The 16346-nt window shown below is 34.2% G+C and overlaps 2 protein-coding genes across 7 annotated transcripts in view; one reads left to right on the top strand and one right to left on the bottom strand.

Annotated features, from left to right (window-relative positions):
- Window position 1: 1 nt before the first annotated feature.
- LOC106787107 (acetyl-CoA acetyltransferase, cytosolic) lies at window positions 2-2965 on the bottom strand. Its single transcript, XM_014749184.1, has 8 exons — window positions 2663-2965; window positions 2379-2500; window positions 2199-2311; window positions 1821-2020; window positions 1486-1715; window positions 1214-1402; window positions 959-1121; window positions 2-879 (listed from the first exon to the last, which is right to left on the bottom strand). The coding sequence occupies exons 1-8, from the start codon at window positions 2709-2711 to the stop codon at window positions 761-763; spliced, it is 1185 nt and encodes a 394-aa protein (XP_014604670.1). The 5' UTR covers window positions 2712-2965; the 3' UTR covers window positions 2-760.
- A 554-nt stretch (window positions 2966-3519) lies between these two features.
- The window catches only part of LOC106787102 (MAP7 domain-containing protein 2), a 114600-nt gene continuing 101773 nt past the window's right edge, over window positions 3520-16346 (top strand). For 2 of the 6 annotated variants that reach the window (XM_014749177.1, XM_014749172.1), the window contains exon 1: window positions 3520-3621. In XM_014749177.1, the coding sequence (XP_014604663.1) occupies window positions 3576-3621 (46 nt within the window). In that variant the 5' untranslated portion in view covers window positions 3520-3575. Of the gene's footprint in view, window positions 3622-8473; window positions 8723-9910; window positions 10027-15673; window positions 15758-16346 lie in introns of those variants that run through there. The other 4 variants (XM_014749174.1, XM_014749173.1, XM_014749178.1 and 1 more) reach the window with 4 other exon arrangements.

Below are 16346 nucleotides of genomic sequence, written 5' to 3'. Positions count from 1 at the left end.
ATTGATATATATAGATATTTGATTTATTGAACGAACGTCTTTATATATATGGATAATAATATTTAGTTTGTTATTAATAACAAGTATGTTAACACAGAAATAGGCAATACTTCTTTTCCAACATATTTACATACTTTTAATACATATAAAAAAGTAATAAAGTTTATATTAAATCTGTCTAAAAGAAGGCACTCTGAAATAGTTCATTAGATTGGAAGAACCATCAGCTCAGCAATATTAGTTTGGATAATAAGTAGAAAAATAGTGAGAAGTCTTCATTTAGTTATTTATAGACAAAGCTGTGCCTTATTAACTGTTATTACGCTTTTCCATAATTATATTTTATATAATAATGCAATATTTGTAAGTGTTTGCAACTCGTTCTCAAATGTTTTTCCTAAGATCAAATATTGTATAATTAAGATAGTATATTGTACACTAGAGATTTCAGCCAACATTTTTTGAATTATATTCAGCACATTTGATATATATTATAAATAATTTTGACTACCACAAGTGCATGCATATGATTTTTGTCATATCAGTCATCACAGTCCACAGCTATCTTCGTTATTTAAATATTGTAAGTTCATAGTTGATGAATAATTATTCAACTATATATTTATATTTTAATTTTAATAGATAAATAGTAATAGTAATATTTAAAGTTCTCTTTTTCCCATACACCTTAAAAAATTCGCGTAATATAAAATTAAAAATTTTCATAATAGTGAATAATAGAAATAATCAATATAAACTGTTATTTTCTTTCTATAGCTATGGCAATGCCCATTCCTCCGCCAATACACAATGATGCAATACCTTTTTTTCCTCCTGTTTGTTCTAATGCATGAATCAAAGTTACTAAAACTCTAGCTCCTGCAAAAAAATAAATTTACAATATAGTATAATGAGTACTTTCATTATTCTATTCATTATTATAGTTTGTGATACACACCAGAACATCCAATAGGATGACCTAAAGCAATAGCACCGCCATTAACATTAACTTTACTAGGATCTATATCAAGTTGCTTAATACATCCCAGTGCTTGTGCAGCAAATGCTTCATTCAATTCATAAAGATCTACCTCATCTTTACTCCACTTAATTTTTTGTAACTGAAATATAGGAATAAAATAAAATTCGCGTTAGGTAAAAATAAATTATTTCTTTTTATAAAAAATATATGATTTACAGTAATGAAACTCACAAGTAATTCAATCGCTGGTACTGGACCAAGACCCATGACACGTGGTTCTACTCCGCTTTCAGCTATTCCAACAATTTGAGCTAAAGGTTTTAAGCCTCTTTTGATTGCTTCTTCTTTTGTCATAATAAGTACTGCTGCTGCACCGTCATTTATACCAGATGCATTACCAGGAGTAACAGTTCCATTAGTCTAAAAATGATTACAACATATATCTTTCTTTTTTCTTTTCTATTTGTATTTGTATTTGGTATTATAAGATATACTTTTAATACCTTAACAAAAATAGGTTTCAATTTAGAAAGATCGTCAAAAGTAGTTGCAGGTTTAGGAAATTCATCTTTAGATATAAGAGTAGTTTCATTTCTATTTACTACTGGTACAGGAACAATTTCTTTATCAAAGTATCCTGCTGAAATGGCAGTAGCTGTTTTTTGTTGGGATAAAGTTGCATAATGATCTTGTTCTTCTCGAGTTATTCCGAGATCCTTCGCAATATTTTCAGCTATTTTTGAAAATCATTAGAAATATGATTTTTATTTAAGATTACATGTCTCGTATATATAGAGATTTTCATAGATCAATTTTTATTTTGATATTTTAGATTTACCTGTTACTCCCATATGAGCAGAAGTAAATGCATCAGTCAATCCATCATGTAATAATGTATCAATCAAATTACCATCTCCAAGTTTGATACTATTTCTAAGATAAATTGAGTGTTGTGCTAAACTCATATTTTCTTGACCACCAGCTACAACAATATTACTTTCTCCACTTTTTAAAGATAGATAACCATTTGTAACTGCCCTGATAAAAATAATCATCGAATGAAATATTTAAATAGTATGAATAGATAAAAAAGAATTTTTTTGAGTTAAATATGAGAATAAATAAAGAATAAGTAAGATGACTTTACGTCTATAAATAGAGCCATATTAAAATACAATAGGTTATTCACAAAAAAGACTTGTATAATAATACTCACTTTAGTCCAGAACCGCATAACATATTAAGTTGATAAGCAGGAACACGTATTGGAAAGTCTGCTTTAATAGCTGCCTGCCTAGCTGGATTTTGTCCTTGGCCTGCTGTTAATGTCTATAAAATATAATACTATAATATAAAATAATTCAACTAAAATATATATATTCGTAAGAAATATTACCTGTCCCAAAATGACTTCGGACACATCGGATGGATCTACATTTACTTTTGCAAGACATTCTTTAATAACAATACTTCCTAGGTCTGATGCCTTTAATGAGGATAAGTTTCCACAAAAGGATCCTTTAAAATAGAACATATACAAAATATTAAGAATACGTTTTATAAATTCAACTCACGTTGAACAGAAAATATTGAATTAAAAAATGAAATAATTGTCTTAGAGTAAGTAATATCTTTTTTATATTAAAATAAAATGTACAATTAAGAACAATGAAACAATACCAATAGGAGTTCTGACAGCAGATACGATAACCACGTCGTGAAAATTCATGTTGTACGTTTTTATTACTCGTAAGCGTTGGAAACACTCAAAGGAACACCGTTCACTACGAACGAAACTAACGGAATGTTATCGGATATACAGCCTACGTGGTGGACATTAATGATATGTAGTAGTTGGAGTGATGGGAGGCTGGAAAACTACTGAGCAACGTGGTGTGTATCAATGCTTATATAACATGCTCCCTAATCGGGTACTAATAGAAATTTGGTTCTCTGAGTGACGCATTTCAGTCGAATCTTTATTAAATTTAATCAAATGACCTTGTACGAAAATAAACAAAAAATATTAATAATATAGGATATACATCATGATTCATGAAATTAATTTAAATATTTGATATAAATTTAAAAAATATTATTTTCGTCATGAATTTATTGAAATATAACAAACTCAATGAGAAATAAAGTAGGAGCATGTTTTAAAAATATTTTATGTGAGATAACAGGTTTTAGATTTATAACGGTAATAAAATCGACGTAATCAAAAATACACGTGTGCAGGTAAATCGTCGATTTCTTTATGTTGTTGACGATCGTTCGAATGACAATAATTCATCATTCAAATTTGTTTTAATAATGAGGAGAAGATTGCGCTTCGAGTATAAGTTTCATTCTCACGTATTGGTGGTGGGGTGGGGGGATGAGAGATGGAAGAGATAGAGCGAGAGAGAGGAATGGAGAGAAAGGGTAACGATGACGTCACCAGTAGTAACAAGTAGTGCCGTTTGAGGCGTCACAATCGAAATTCACGAATGCAAGTAACAGCAGATAGAGGCGCTACCGTCGACGCGCCTCTCAGTGCTGCTCGTTTGTTTTTACCCAGCGTGCATTGTGACCAGTGACTGGTGCTAAGATGGCCGACAACAAGGAGGAGATTTCGGAGCTCATCGACAAACGAGGTACTTATAAGGCTAAATCTTTGTCATTAAACGCGATGACGAGAAAAGGCGGCGCGTACGATCGACAAGGCTCGCATGGTTGTTTTCCCGTTTGCGATGGATTATGCGAAAGCTACGAAAGGATCCACGCCATCTGCAGGTCGTGCAGCTCGCCGGAGAGTGCCTGTCGAAATAGATAGATAACGGTCAGATCGAGAAAAGATATTCACCACAAATTGCGTGCGTGATAATGAAAATACAAATGAATCTTCGAACGTTGTTAGTTTAGTTCTTTTCATTTCGAGTTTTTTCTTTTTTTTTTTTTCCTTCTTATTTCCGAGTTTTTTTCCGTACGAACGTCGATCAGCGATACACCGTTGAAGGCGTGACCGTCGGTGCAACATCGTCGTCGTCGTCGTCGTCGTCGTCACCGTCACCGCTGTCGTTGTCGTTGGTGTCGTTTTCGTAGGCTTTTCGTTGATGACGACAACGAGGACGATGTCGAGAATGGATTAGAAATGGTAGGGTCGGGGGAGGGAGGTGTAACTTTTTGACAGGCCGAAAGCACGCCGTGATATCCATCCTCCTCTTCGTGTCGTTGTTGCGCGCGTTAACGACAATGACACGACGAAGAAACAACGATGACCACGACGGACACACGTAGATGCAGTCGACTCGTCCGTTTCTTTCTCTCTCTCTCTCTCTCTCTCTCTCTCTCTCTCTCTCTTTCTTTTTTACTTTTTTTTCCTCTCCTTCCCCTATCGTCCTATTCTATTTTCTCGACCCCACTCCGTGTTCATTCGAAGCGCGACGTGCACGTCGCGTGTCGTTAAGGTCGTGCGTCTACGGCCTTGCAATTCTCGAACATAGACCCAAAGAAAGTATTACCGTTTACCGTTATTCTCCATCCACGCGAATTTCCCATCAGTTCAAGATACATCTATATAATCTATATGGATGATCTACATAATTTCTCTTTAAGAGACATACGGCGCATCTCGGTGTGTTGCATCCGCTAGCTAGCTAGGATTCGTTAACGCGCTACTTTCAACGACAGCGTGCATCTAATGCTGCTGTTGCTGCTAACTTACTCTGCTGGTGGTGCCTGGTGCCTACTACTGCTATTGCTACTGCTACTGTTGCTGCTGCTGCTACTGCTATTACTACTACTACTACTACTACCAGGAATTAGATCGAACCGCAACATGCGATGCACCGAACGAACGAGTGCATCTTTTAAAGCGAGAAGAAAATTAAACTCTTTCGTTCCCATTCTTAATCGTATTTCTACATTTATATACACGTATATATGTATAAGCGTACATATACTTACTTATTAACCTAAATTCTAAGTACAATTTATACGACTATTTAACTCTTGCACTTGTATTATATATATATATATATATACGGTTAACGTTTTCTTCGAGACTATTAAGATCGGACTCTTAAACACACGTCTCGAATGCTGCCGACGTTTCTTCCTCCAAACGCATTGGTCTATCGGTCCTCGAGTCTTATTTATAGTTCGCAGAATGCGTTTCGATTCCATGCCGGTTTTTTTTTTTTTTTTTTTTATATCTATTTTTCTCTCTTCATTTCTTTATTTCCTTCTTTCTTTCTCTTGTTCTTGTTCTCTCGTGTCACTTGCGATTCGATCTAGTTATGTGCGAATACTTTCTACACGTTGTTCCTCTTTAAACGAAAAAAAAAAAAAAAAAATTGTTCATATAACTGTTATATCGAACGATCCTAACAAATTCCATGTAACACCCAATGGCGCACCCATCATTTGCGTGACTCGAGGAACGATCATAGTGTTCCGATATTTCTAATATTTTACGATTTTCATACGACGTCCTTTGTTTTATCGATCCCCCCCTCCTATTATTATTATTATTATTATTATTCTACTTTGGATCATTAAATCACAAATCTCTTTTATATTCTCGTGTTGTTATAGATTTTCACAATCGAACGAATAAAAATTCTACATAATTTCGTGCTATAATGTTGCAGATAAATTTTACAACACACCTTATACAAAAACCTAGGGAATACTTTTTTTTCTTTTTTACCAGACGTTTTGTTTTTCTCTCTCTCTCTCTCTCTCTCTTTGTTTTTTTTTTTTTTTTAGACATTTTTACCCACTTTACCTTCGTCTTGCAACATAACACGACAATGTACCGTGATTCGTGCATCTTTTATAAGTCACCACGGGTATATGTTTATCTCCTGAATATTTTTGTTTTCGTTTGCAACACAATGTGAACTCGCGTGGGAGTGGGGTCAATATAAGCCGGCACGATGCTTCTATCAATTATACCATAGGCCCGTATCGCGCTATACGTAATATACGTTCTTCTTTTATGCACATGTGCTAATTATTATAACATCGTTACATAAGTTTTTTTTTTCGTTGTAGCTTGTCATCGTCGTTTCATCTCATTCTATCTACGAAAAGATTTCGTTTTATTTTTTAGTCAAAATTCATTAATTAACATTTATATTAATTTGATTATATATCACGTCAAATAAATTTTTAATTGGGGGGGGGGGCGGGGGAAATGAGGCTTGGGAAAAGTATCTTATTTGTTAATACTTTTTTTTTTACACGCGTTACCATTAATGATGCTTTATATGTGGAGTAATGACTAGTAAATTCGAAAGTTATTTTCTCATAAAAAAAGAAAAAATGAAAATGCCGTTAGTGAACTTTGACTGAACGTAAATGATTTAATTTCTTAATTCGAAACATTGGACTCGATAAAATAGCATTAGGAAAGTTTTTTTTTTTTTTTTTTAGATCGAACCAGATTATGCGCACGATCGTTTCGTCGAACCCTAAATGCTCGGTTCCGGTGCGGGAGATCATTCTCTCTCTCTCTCTCTCTCTCTCTCTCTTTATTTTTTCTACCATACGCACCTAACAATAGTTGGAACACTGACCTAGAAATCGTTTATAATTCGTTGTTGCTCCTGCTTTATTTGCTTGTGAAAAAATTGCACACGTTAAATGTAAAAATGACAAGATTCATTATTAACCAACCTTTTTTATTTTTCTGTTTTTGTTCTATTTTGTTTTTCTTTTTCATAAATAGGATATCGCATGTGATTATCTTAAAAATTTATGCTAAACACAAGTCGTTGGTCACGTACACATGAGTTGACTCGTCAACGGTTATCAGCTGATGTCAAGTTGATGTGACTTTTTTTTTTTTTTTTTTAACATTTACTAGTCAATTTCACATACGTGTTAATTCTTACTGCAAGGCATTCGTCATTATCTAACATCTTAGGAAATTATTTGAAATATTTATTATTAACATTTTTCTATCTGCAAGAAAGAAGTGGGTCCCCTATAGTAAATGAGAATCCTTGTATAAAACGTGCGACCGTCAAAATATTAATGCGAGTTATTTCGAATAGTCAAGTACATTTAGATCTAAAGGTTTTTAATCTTGAGATCTTAAAGGTCGTCCAAGTAGACCTTTGATCTCTTACGTGTAGTTTAGAATAAGATCTACGTTTCTACATTTTATCATTCAGAAATTATTTCTTTCAACAAGCTTGCCAACTCTTACTATACTCGTTATAAAAATACGAACACGATGTTAATATAATTTAAGTGTAATTTTGTTCATGTAATTATGAACTTTTTTTTACGCATTTATTATATTTTTTATATATGAATATTCAGAATGTTCTAGGAGGTGTTTCTGTTAAATTTTACTGATACATTACTATAATAAAGATAATGAAAAGAAGTTCATTTAAATCTGGGTCTAGAATCGCTTTGTTTTCAAGTCACAGTCAGTTAAAGATTTTCTCATTTATTTTTGGTCTAAGAGATAAAACAATGCTGTACTCCAATTCTTTGTAAGTCTAAATTTGTGACTTTGGATATAATTTTATATAAAAAAATGTTGTATAAATTCGTTCCTTTAATGTAACACACTAAATACTTGAAATTATTTTCTCTATATATATATATCAGTAATTTTAATTTTTAAACAGAAACGTATTAAACTTAATCACCCTGTATTATAATTATTATCAAAAATATTATACTCATTTAATCTTCCAACATATTATCTCTAGATTTAGACACTTATAAATTGCCTTTGATTCAGTACAGCACCGCTTTGTTATACCTTCGAGATCAAGAAAACAGGTGAAGGGGGGGACAAAAAAATCAGTGACCTACTATATAACTCAAAAAAAAAAACAAATCGTTTACGGAACCTACGTTTATACGAATCTTAATTTGATCTCCACTACAATCATAAATATATATTAAATTTAATAGATATTTCATGAATACATCCTATACAATCGACAATGATGATAATTCCTATATATATAAGCTATTAAATCATTTCTTTAATCTTTACACTTACGTTATCGGTCAGTTTCAATTATCATAATTAAAACATTGAATATCTAGCACACTCGGGGCGTCATGTGTAATCTACCTATCACTCGCGGAATCAATTAGTGGTCTACTTTGTAGAATTTCTTTGTAACTAATATCAGTAGGACTAGGACAACCAGATGACATCACTGCAGCAATGCACCGATATAATAAGGCTCTCGTATTTGCAATGAAAGAAAGTACGCGACTGCGTCTGCTGTTGGGGGATATAATATAAGAGTGCAAGAAGAGGGGTTGAAAGAGGAAAACGAAGAGAAGGATGGCGGTAAGGTGGTGAAGGGGGTGGGGCGAAGGAGGAACAGGTGGGGTGGGGTGGGGTGGGGTGGTGGAGGTCTGATTCATCGTAAAGGCGCTATGTGTTTCCTCTCCTCATCCGTTCGACGCAGACGTAGAACGCAAGAAGCGGCTTCGGGTGTCGCACGATTTCCCTGGAACCACACGATCAACTCAGTCGCGCCTTTTCTACGGGAAAGTCAAGGACGCGGGCATTTTTAAAGTGTGTCGAACGTTCTTCTTTATCTTGCTTTTTTATTTTTCCCCCTTTTTTTCTTGTCTCTTTCTTCTCTTCACCCTTATCGGTTACATTTTATCATTTTACTTTTCTTTTCGTTTTTTTTTTTTTTTTTGGTTCAACTCCTTTTCGTTCATCGCCTAGGAAACGTGCCTTGAAGGGTGATTATTTTTGTTGTACGTAAATAAAATACACCGCATATCGTTGTCCGAGGAAATAATTCGTTCGAAAGGGGGGGAAACTGGGGGGAAAGATTCGGAAAATTTTATTATGCGAAATAAATTGTTTCAAAAAATATGAGAAAGTGAGGAAACGAGAGAATGAAAGTGTGTAAATTTATGTTATATGGTCAAGTTTTTTTTTTTTCTGTTTTTTTTTTTACGCGTATGATAAATACGCGGCTCGCGCGACGTTGATTTACATTTATTTTCTATTTTAATTTTTGTTCTGCCAATTGGAATTGAATAAAAAAGAAGAAAAAAAAACAACGCATGCCGATTTATTTGTATTTATCTTGATTGATCTCCGTTGTACGTGTTATATATATTTGTATAAATGATTCGATCACGAAAGTCAAGTATGGAAGCGTTAGCGTGTGTCACGTTGGAACACGTTAACAGGCAATTATGCGAAAACGAATGCAAATTTTTGCAAAACTATAACTGGTAACCGGAAAATTGAGGAATTTTACTTAGTAACTCTTATTAAGGATATAAGAGTCACGCTAAGAAAAACCTGTCGTTATCTTGGTAATAACGAGAAATGTAACAAAAAAAAAAAAAGAAAAGAAAAAACAGGGTCGCAAAGCGAGACAAATTTTTAACTGGATTTTTGTCGAATTTAATTAAGAAAAATAAAATGGGGGCGATGGGATAGATAGAGATTAGATGCATTTTTAAATCGGAACTCATCAAAATTATTTTTAATCAATCGACACACAGAGATCAAAGATATTCTGATTCATTCATTCATTCATTTTGAACGTTTTATAGTCTTGGTATGCGTTTTTAATATTACATTATACCGGGAAAACTGAAATGACGGACAATTCATGTTCCATTTTTCTCTCTTTCCTTTGCTTTCTCGTTCTCTTTGGGATATTAAATTTTGACGTAACAGATCGTTCCGCGTGCACTTTAATAACGTTAATCCAACGGGGGTGATTCATCATTTATATATACTTTATAAATATATACGTGGTGTTTATTCACTTCTTACAAATATTCGAGCTATTTTGTAATTTCCTCTTTTTTTTTACTCTCCCCCCGACCCCGACCCCGACCCCCCTATTTCGAATGTATAAAGATATCTTACGAATTGTCTCGTGTAAAAAAATTCGTCGAATAATTCTTTCATACGCGTAGGAAATATAAAAGGATATCTCATGTGAAACGGAGTTAACCACTCGACCTTGGATGGAATATTGTTCTAATCACAATGGCGATTGCTATGTTTGCCGAACACGGAAAACTCAATCTAGGTAGGCGTCATTTGCTTTAATTTAATTTGTGTTCTTTCTCCCTCTCCTCTTTCCCCTCCATCCCTCCTTAACCCTATTTTCGCGGTATGCATTATTCGCGTTTATTATCGATAAATTACTATCATCATATACGCCGTTTTATCGTTCATGTAAAATGTCGTTAAGAGTTACTAACTTATTTCATTCGGTTTGATTACGCAACAGGCATATAGATATGTATCGTTTTGTACGAAGATACTAATTGACTCGAACGAATGTAGGAGGAAAGTCTAACACAACCGACAAAGCGAAAAACGAGTCCGAATGATTCGAGCTTGGGCGTACCATTCAAAAACGTTATCAGCTATTCCAATTGGTATTTAAGCTCTATTCTCATTGTCGTCAAGAAATAATGACCTTTATCTTACTACACTTTTTTTTTAAACTCTATACAAATTTATATAGATTTATATTACGTTTATATATATATATATATATATCTACAATTGTATTCCCATATAATTGTATTTTAATTTATTAACTTACGTTGTCCATAATTCGTCAAAATTGGTCATCTTCAAAGTATATAAGATTTTTTAAACCCTTGTTGTCAGTTATTCTGTAGTACCTCGATTACGATTGGATTAAATTTTCTTCGATTTTCTCTTGCGATCTTCTTCTCGAAAGAGAGAGAGAGAGAAAGAGGGAATTTAATGGGAGAAAAAGGAATATAAAAAAAAAAAAAGTAAGATTTTCGAATAGCAACATCGTTTCGCGGACGCCGAAAGGAATGCAGTCGGCTGCGTCCTGAAAAGGCCTCGTGCGAAAATAGCTAAGTTGGCTGCGTGTCGACCATTGGTGCTGCTTCTGCTTCTGCTTTTGCTTCTGCTGCTTCTGCTTTCAACGAGAGTTCCTTCTTTTGCTTTAGGTTCACTCCGGAACGTTACCGAACCTCCTGTAAAACATGCTATGAGGCCTTTCAAGGTGCGCGTGCGCAAAAAATTTCCTATTCTCTTTGCTCTTGGTACGCGACCACGAAAACGATTATTACGCTCTAGTAGTGTCTCTACTAGATGGGGAGTTTATTAGTACACACGTTATCTATGTATATGTATATATATATATATATATATATATGTATACGGTACAATGCAGTATATATATATATATCATTAGGAAGATTAACGGATAGTAGGAACACAAATGTATGATTTATGACAATTCTAAGAGGTTTTTTTATCTTACTTTCTTCTCTCTCTCTTTTTTTTTGTTTTCTAAAATGAAGCCTAGAAATAATTAACATTTGGTTTTTTTATCTCTCTCTCTCTCTTATCCTCTCGGCTAATTTGTAATGAATTTTTGTGTCTAGATCCTAATGATCTGTTAAGCGGTAATGCTTATTAATAATTATAATTACTTTTCTTTATCCGACTTTTTGTTTTGTTTAATATTGTTTAAAAGTATAACACGCTAGGGACCTAACACTGTTGTGTTCGACTTATGAATAATAGCGTATGTTTAATAAGTAAGTATGGTATAAGAGAGTAGAACATGGTTAACATCGTGCTCATTAATAACGGCGCTTGTCGGATCAATTCTTCTCTTATCGTTCGTCATTATCTCGATTTTCTGGCAGGGTGAGAAATTCCGCGGAAGCGAGTGTCGGATACGGTTCGATGAGTAATAACTTTGTGGAACTGTATCACGTATTTATGTATGTATGTATGTATACATACGTGTGTATATCGATTATCGGTTGTATCGAGAAAAGAAATAAAAAAAAAAAAAAAAACAAGAAACAAGAAAAAACCCCATTCGCCATTTCTCACGGGGTTTTTTTTTTACCATTAATGATAATTTATGGCGAGAGCGTAGAAATTGTTCGAATGATTTTCGTCTAACCGATCGGTTGCCCTCTTTCTTACTTTTTTTTTTCTTTTTACCTTTAATCTAAATCGATATCGATCAAATCGATTATCTTCTTTTTTATCTCCATTTAAAATTTATTAATCCAATTCTATTTCAATGTTATTTTATTTTGATTATTAATAAGAACGTTGTTGACTTGCACAAATCGATGATATTTATCTAATACTTTTTCAAACTATTTCTACATATAGAAAATATAACACATATATATATATAGGAAAGTGTGAAAAAAAGAGATTTAATAGTTATTTTAAAGAAATTTGCGATATGGAATAAAGGACATCGATAAAATCCCTTAACCAAAAAATAAAATAATACAAATATTCTAAATTTTATCCTATACCTTGGGAGAGTATATAGTATCGATCCATAGATAGAGTACGACGATGACGATAATGACGATAATGATGAATCCTTTCGTTGTTTTATTCCTGGTAGAGAAGGGAAGTAGTTAATATTCGTTTGTTATTATCCTGATGGTAGTCTGGCGATAAACGTGCGATAATAAACTCGATAATGTTCGTATCGAGTAATATGGCTAGAGTATAAGGAACAGAAAAAAAACTTCTCGTGTCTGTCTTGTATCTGTATGTATGCATGTATGTGCATTATTTGTGTTAGTGTGGTGTTCGCTCTTATGCGATCGATCCGTGACGCGTTCGAAGAATTAACGCGAACTCGCCAGTGCGTTAATTTGCCTTGTTGTTCTTCGTTATGTTGCATATTCTTCCTTCCGCATATCGGGAATTTTTCTTCCAACGCGCGTGTTTGGTAGCAGGCCGAGAAAAATATGCGCGTGAGGATTGGGCCCGACAACAACAACAAGTTACTTATTTTACCATATATGCGGTGCTTGCTTGCTTTTACACCGTGTGCGTGTTTTTAACCATGGTTGCGCTTCTGCTTTTGCTTCTGCTGCTGCTGTTGCCTTCGAGGAGTCTTGGAAATTCCTTCGCGAAACTATGCGCTTCTTCTTCTTCTTCTTCTTCTTCTCTCTATATTTAGATTCTCATCTCTTTCTCTTTTTCTCTCTTTCTCTATGTGTGTTGTCTCTTCATTTTAGAATTTGTGAATTCGTGAAACACTCTCCTCTCGTAGCCTAAGACACACACAACACCACCAATACGTCCAGTTGAATTTCTTTTGACAAACTTTCCAAAGCTAAAAAATGGAACTTTCTTTCGTTACTTTAGCGTACACCTCTACTCTTCTTTTTCTTTTTTCTTTTTTTTTCTCTCTCTCATCATTTTACCATTTAAACATTTGTGCGTTTGAATGATGGAACGCGTTCTACGAGATTTATTAAAAAGTTTCTATTTCTTTTTTCTTTTCTACTTTATATCTTTCAATTTAGATGATGTCATGACGTGTTCGATAATGGATCGAGAATTTATTATGAGATGAATAAATAATAATAATAATAATAACAACAACAAAATATATGTATATAAAAAGGAGAAGATATTACGCAGCAAAAGGTATATTATTGAAAACGCAATTAAGGTAAAAAGTAAAAGTCCCGATCAATTTTGTTATACGTTGATCATATTAATGTTTTTTTACATTTTTTTTTTCCTTTTTTCCTTTTACCTCGTGATCGTGCATACGGTGTCCTTAGTAAAGCGTATAATCTAAGGATTTAATTTCCTGCACGATCGGCGTGGAATTTCTATAAACTTTCGATGAAAGTATAGGAGAAAGATAGAAAAAGATAGAAAATGATAGAAAGAAAGAGAGAGAGAGAGAAGTTATCGGAGATATTGTGAAAACAATAGTTGTCTTTTATGCGTTTAAACTTGGTGCAATCGATAACCGTAGGAATGAAGGAGAATAATGCTTGTACATACGTGCATACATATATACATACATACATACATATGTATATATATAGTCAGAGTGTGGTTAGAAACGAATATGAAAGGACTCTCTCAAAGGACGCGGGTGCGTTCACCTTGCTTCATCGTATTTTTATCCACGATGACAAACTCCTCGCATATTTCTCTCTGGAAGTATAGAAATTTTCAAAATTTTTCATTTAACATTTGACTTATTTATTTATTTTACATTTATATTATCGATAATTCTCTATTATACCGGATTAATAGAGATTTATATACGCGTAAAAAATAATTATATTTATTCGAATAAATCCTCACGACAAACACATACATACACACAAATTTCATTCTAATATATCGATTAATTATCTGGAACAAGAAGAGTTAATATCATCGATAATTTTTTGATCCGTTTGTGAAACGTTTCGAATATCGATCGATCGAGAGAAAGGGTGGTTGGGAGGGAGGGAGGAAGGGAGGAGGAGGAGGAGGAGGTGGGAAAGAAGGAGGTCGATTTGCAGGGCAAATTAGAGAGCGATCCTCGTACCGGATGGGTGTGACGAGACGACGACGACGAAGAAGAAGAAGAAGAAAGAAAAATGAAAGAGAGACATACAGAGAGAATGAGGAGGAGAAAGTGGTCGATTCCCGATTAGATAGAAAGGAAATAGGATGAGGTTTGGGTGGTATATATATCATCATATATATATACCATCAACTACAACCTCTTTTCTTATACTATATTACTAATAATCATATATATTCTATAGAACTATATAATAATTATATATAACTATGATATTTTAACTAAACATGTAGAGAAAAGAAAATATATTAGGTGATATATATATATACCACCCACAACCTCCTCCTATATTATAATATTTATAATTATATATATATATATTCTATATAACCATATATAATTATGATATTTCAACAAAACATATATAGAAAGAAAATATATTAGGTGATATATATAAACCACCCAAACTCCTCCTACACTATAATACTAATAATTACATATATACAAATATAAAAAATAAAAAATAGTTTAAAAGGTATATAATATAGATGAGGTAACACCACCCCATCTTTTGGTTCCCCATGGAAACTATATAAGGTTTAAAAGGAGGAAGTGGTGGTGGTTGGAGGTGGTGGTGGTGGTGGTGTAGCAGTGCGGGGTAAAGCAGCAGCAATGGTTGGAGAGCGTGCGTGGTCTATCGACCACAGAGAACCGAAGCTGGTGTTGCCGACGACGACGACGACGAGGACGACGACGACGACGACGACGCCATTTGCCGGCGCCGTGAGTTCGTCGCGACGCGACGAAACGAGACGAGACGAAACTAAACGAAACGAAACGAAACGAGACGAGACGAGGAGGAAAGTTCACTGTGCTGTGGTGCTCCCTCTTTCGACCAATTCGGAGCCGTATTCACGCGCGAGGATAGAGAACTTTTACTATTGGGGGGCCTTCCATCGTTTATCATTATTATTATTATTATAGTTTTTTCTTTTCTTTTATATAACTATTAACTTATTCTAACTATTTTGTCAATTTTGTTTGTTCGTTACCTTTAATCCTAGTTTTATCATCCGTACGTTGTTGGTTTAAGGTCCTCCTCGCGAGAGGGACGACATAATATAATCCCTCCTCTCTCTTTCTTTTATCCTACACGTCTGTTTCTACCTTAATCGTCGTTGTCTCTTCGTCATCCACGTCTTCGTCTTCGTCTTCGTCGTTGTTTCTTCGTCCTCGTCTACTTAGCCGGTCGTAATTGTCATCCTCGTCGTTGTCATCCCTCCTCATCGTCGTTGAGAATTATAGTTAAGAGGAAAGAAAGAAAAAAAAAAAAAAAAAGAAAAGGACACGAAGAAGTCACACCTTTATTCGTGTCTCCGTTAAATAAAAGAAGTTGTAACAATGTGGTGTTGTAAGAGGCTCGAGTCTTCCCAATGGCCGGTTACAACCATTGTTCGAGGTAAACCTTGTTTTTTCAATCTGCATTTTCATTTCTAATCGTTACTTTCTTTTTCTTTTTTTATCCATCTTTTCCACGTTTTTCTATCTAATGCTTTTATTCTTTCTCTCTTATCCCTTTCCCTTTCCCTTTTACCATTTAATTTATGTTCAGCTGAGAAAATTCGCTTATAATACACGAGGGGCCACTATTATTCGTCCTTGTTTTATCCTTTGCGCGAAAATCCTACGAGAAATGCTTTTTTTTTTTTTTTTTTTACTTCATGCTGTTTCTTGAATAATGCTTTAACTTAGCTTATCCGACAACGATGACGACAATGAATGACGAAAATGACGAGAACTAAGACGACGACGACGACAGCGACAAAACTTCTTCGTGTACGAAGGAAACGAGGTCGCGAGTCTGCGCATCCTTTTAACCCTTCAACGGGATTACAATTCGCGAAACATTTGGTTCGTCCCTTATTTCCAGAGCTTCAAGGCACGGCTGCTACTACTGCTGCTGCTGCTGCTGCTGCTGTTGCTGCTGCTTTTCTCTTACAACACAACGATAAAAGAAATGAAAAAAAAAAAAAAAAAAAAAAAAAAAA

The sequence above is a fragment of the Polistes canadensis genome, unplaced genomic scaffold, assembly GCF_001313835.1.
Source record: "Polistes canadensis isolate GaletaPanama2010 unplaced genomic scaffold, ASM131383v1 scaffold_92, whole genome shotgun sequence".
Classification (NCBI taxonomy): domain Eukaryota; kingdom Metazoa; phylum Arthropoda; class Insecta; order Hymenoptera; family Vespidae; genus Polistes; species Polistes canadensis.
This window is presented reverse-complemented; position numbering and strand designations above follow the sequence as displayed.

Coding starts and splice junctions, on each gene's coding strand:
- LOC106787107 (XM_014749184.1), bottom strand. CDS start 2,711: ATGAATTTTCACGACGTGGTTATCGTATCTGCTGTCAGAACTCCTATT. Junction 2,021..2,198: donor TTATGCGGTTCTGGACTAAA/GTGAGTATTATT, acceptor TATTTTTATCAG/GGCAGTTACAAATGGTTATC. Junction 1,716..1,820: donor TGCTCATATGGGAGTAACAG/GTAAATCTAAAA, acceptor TTTCAAAAATAG/CTGAAAATATTGCGAAGGAT.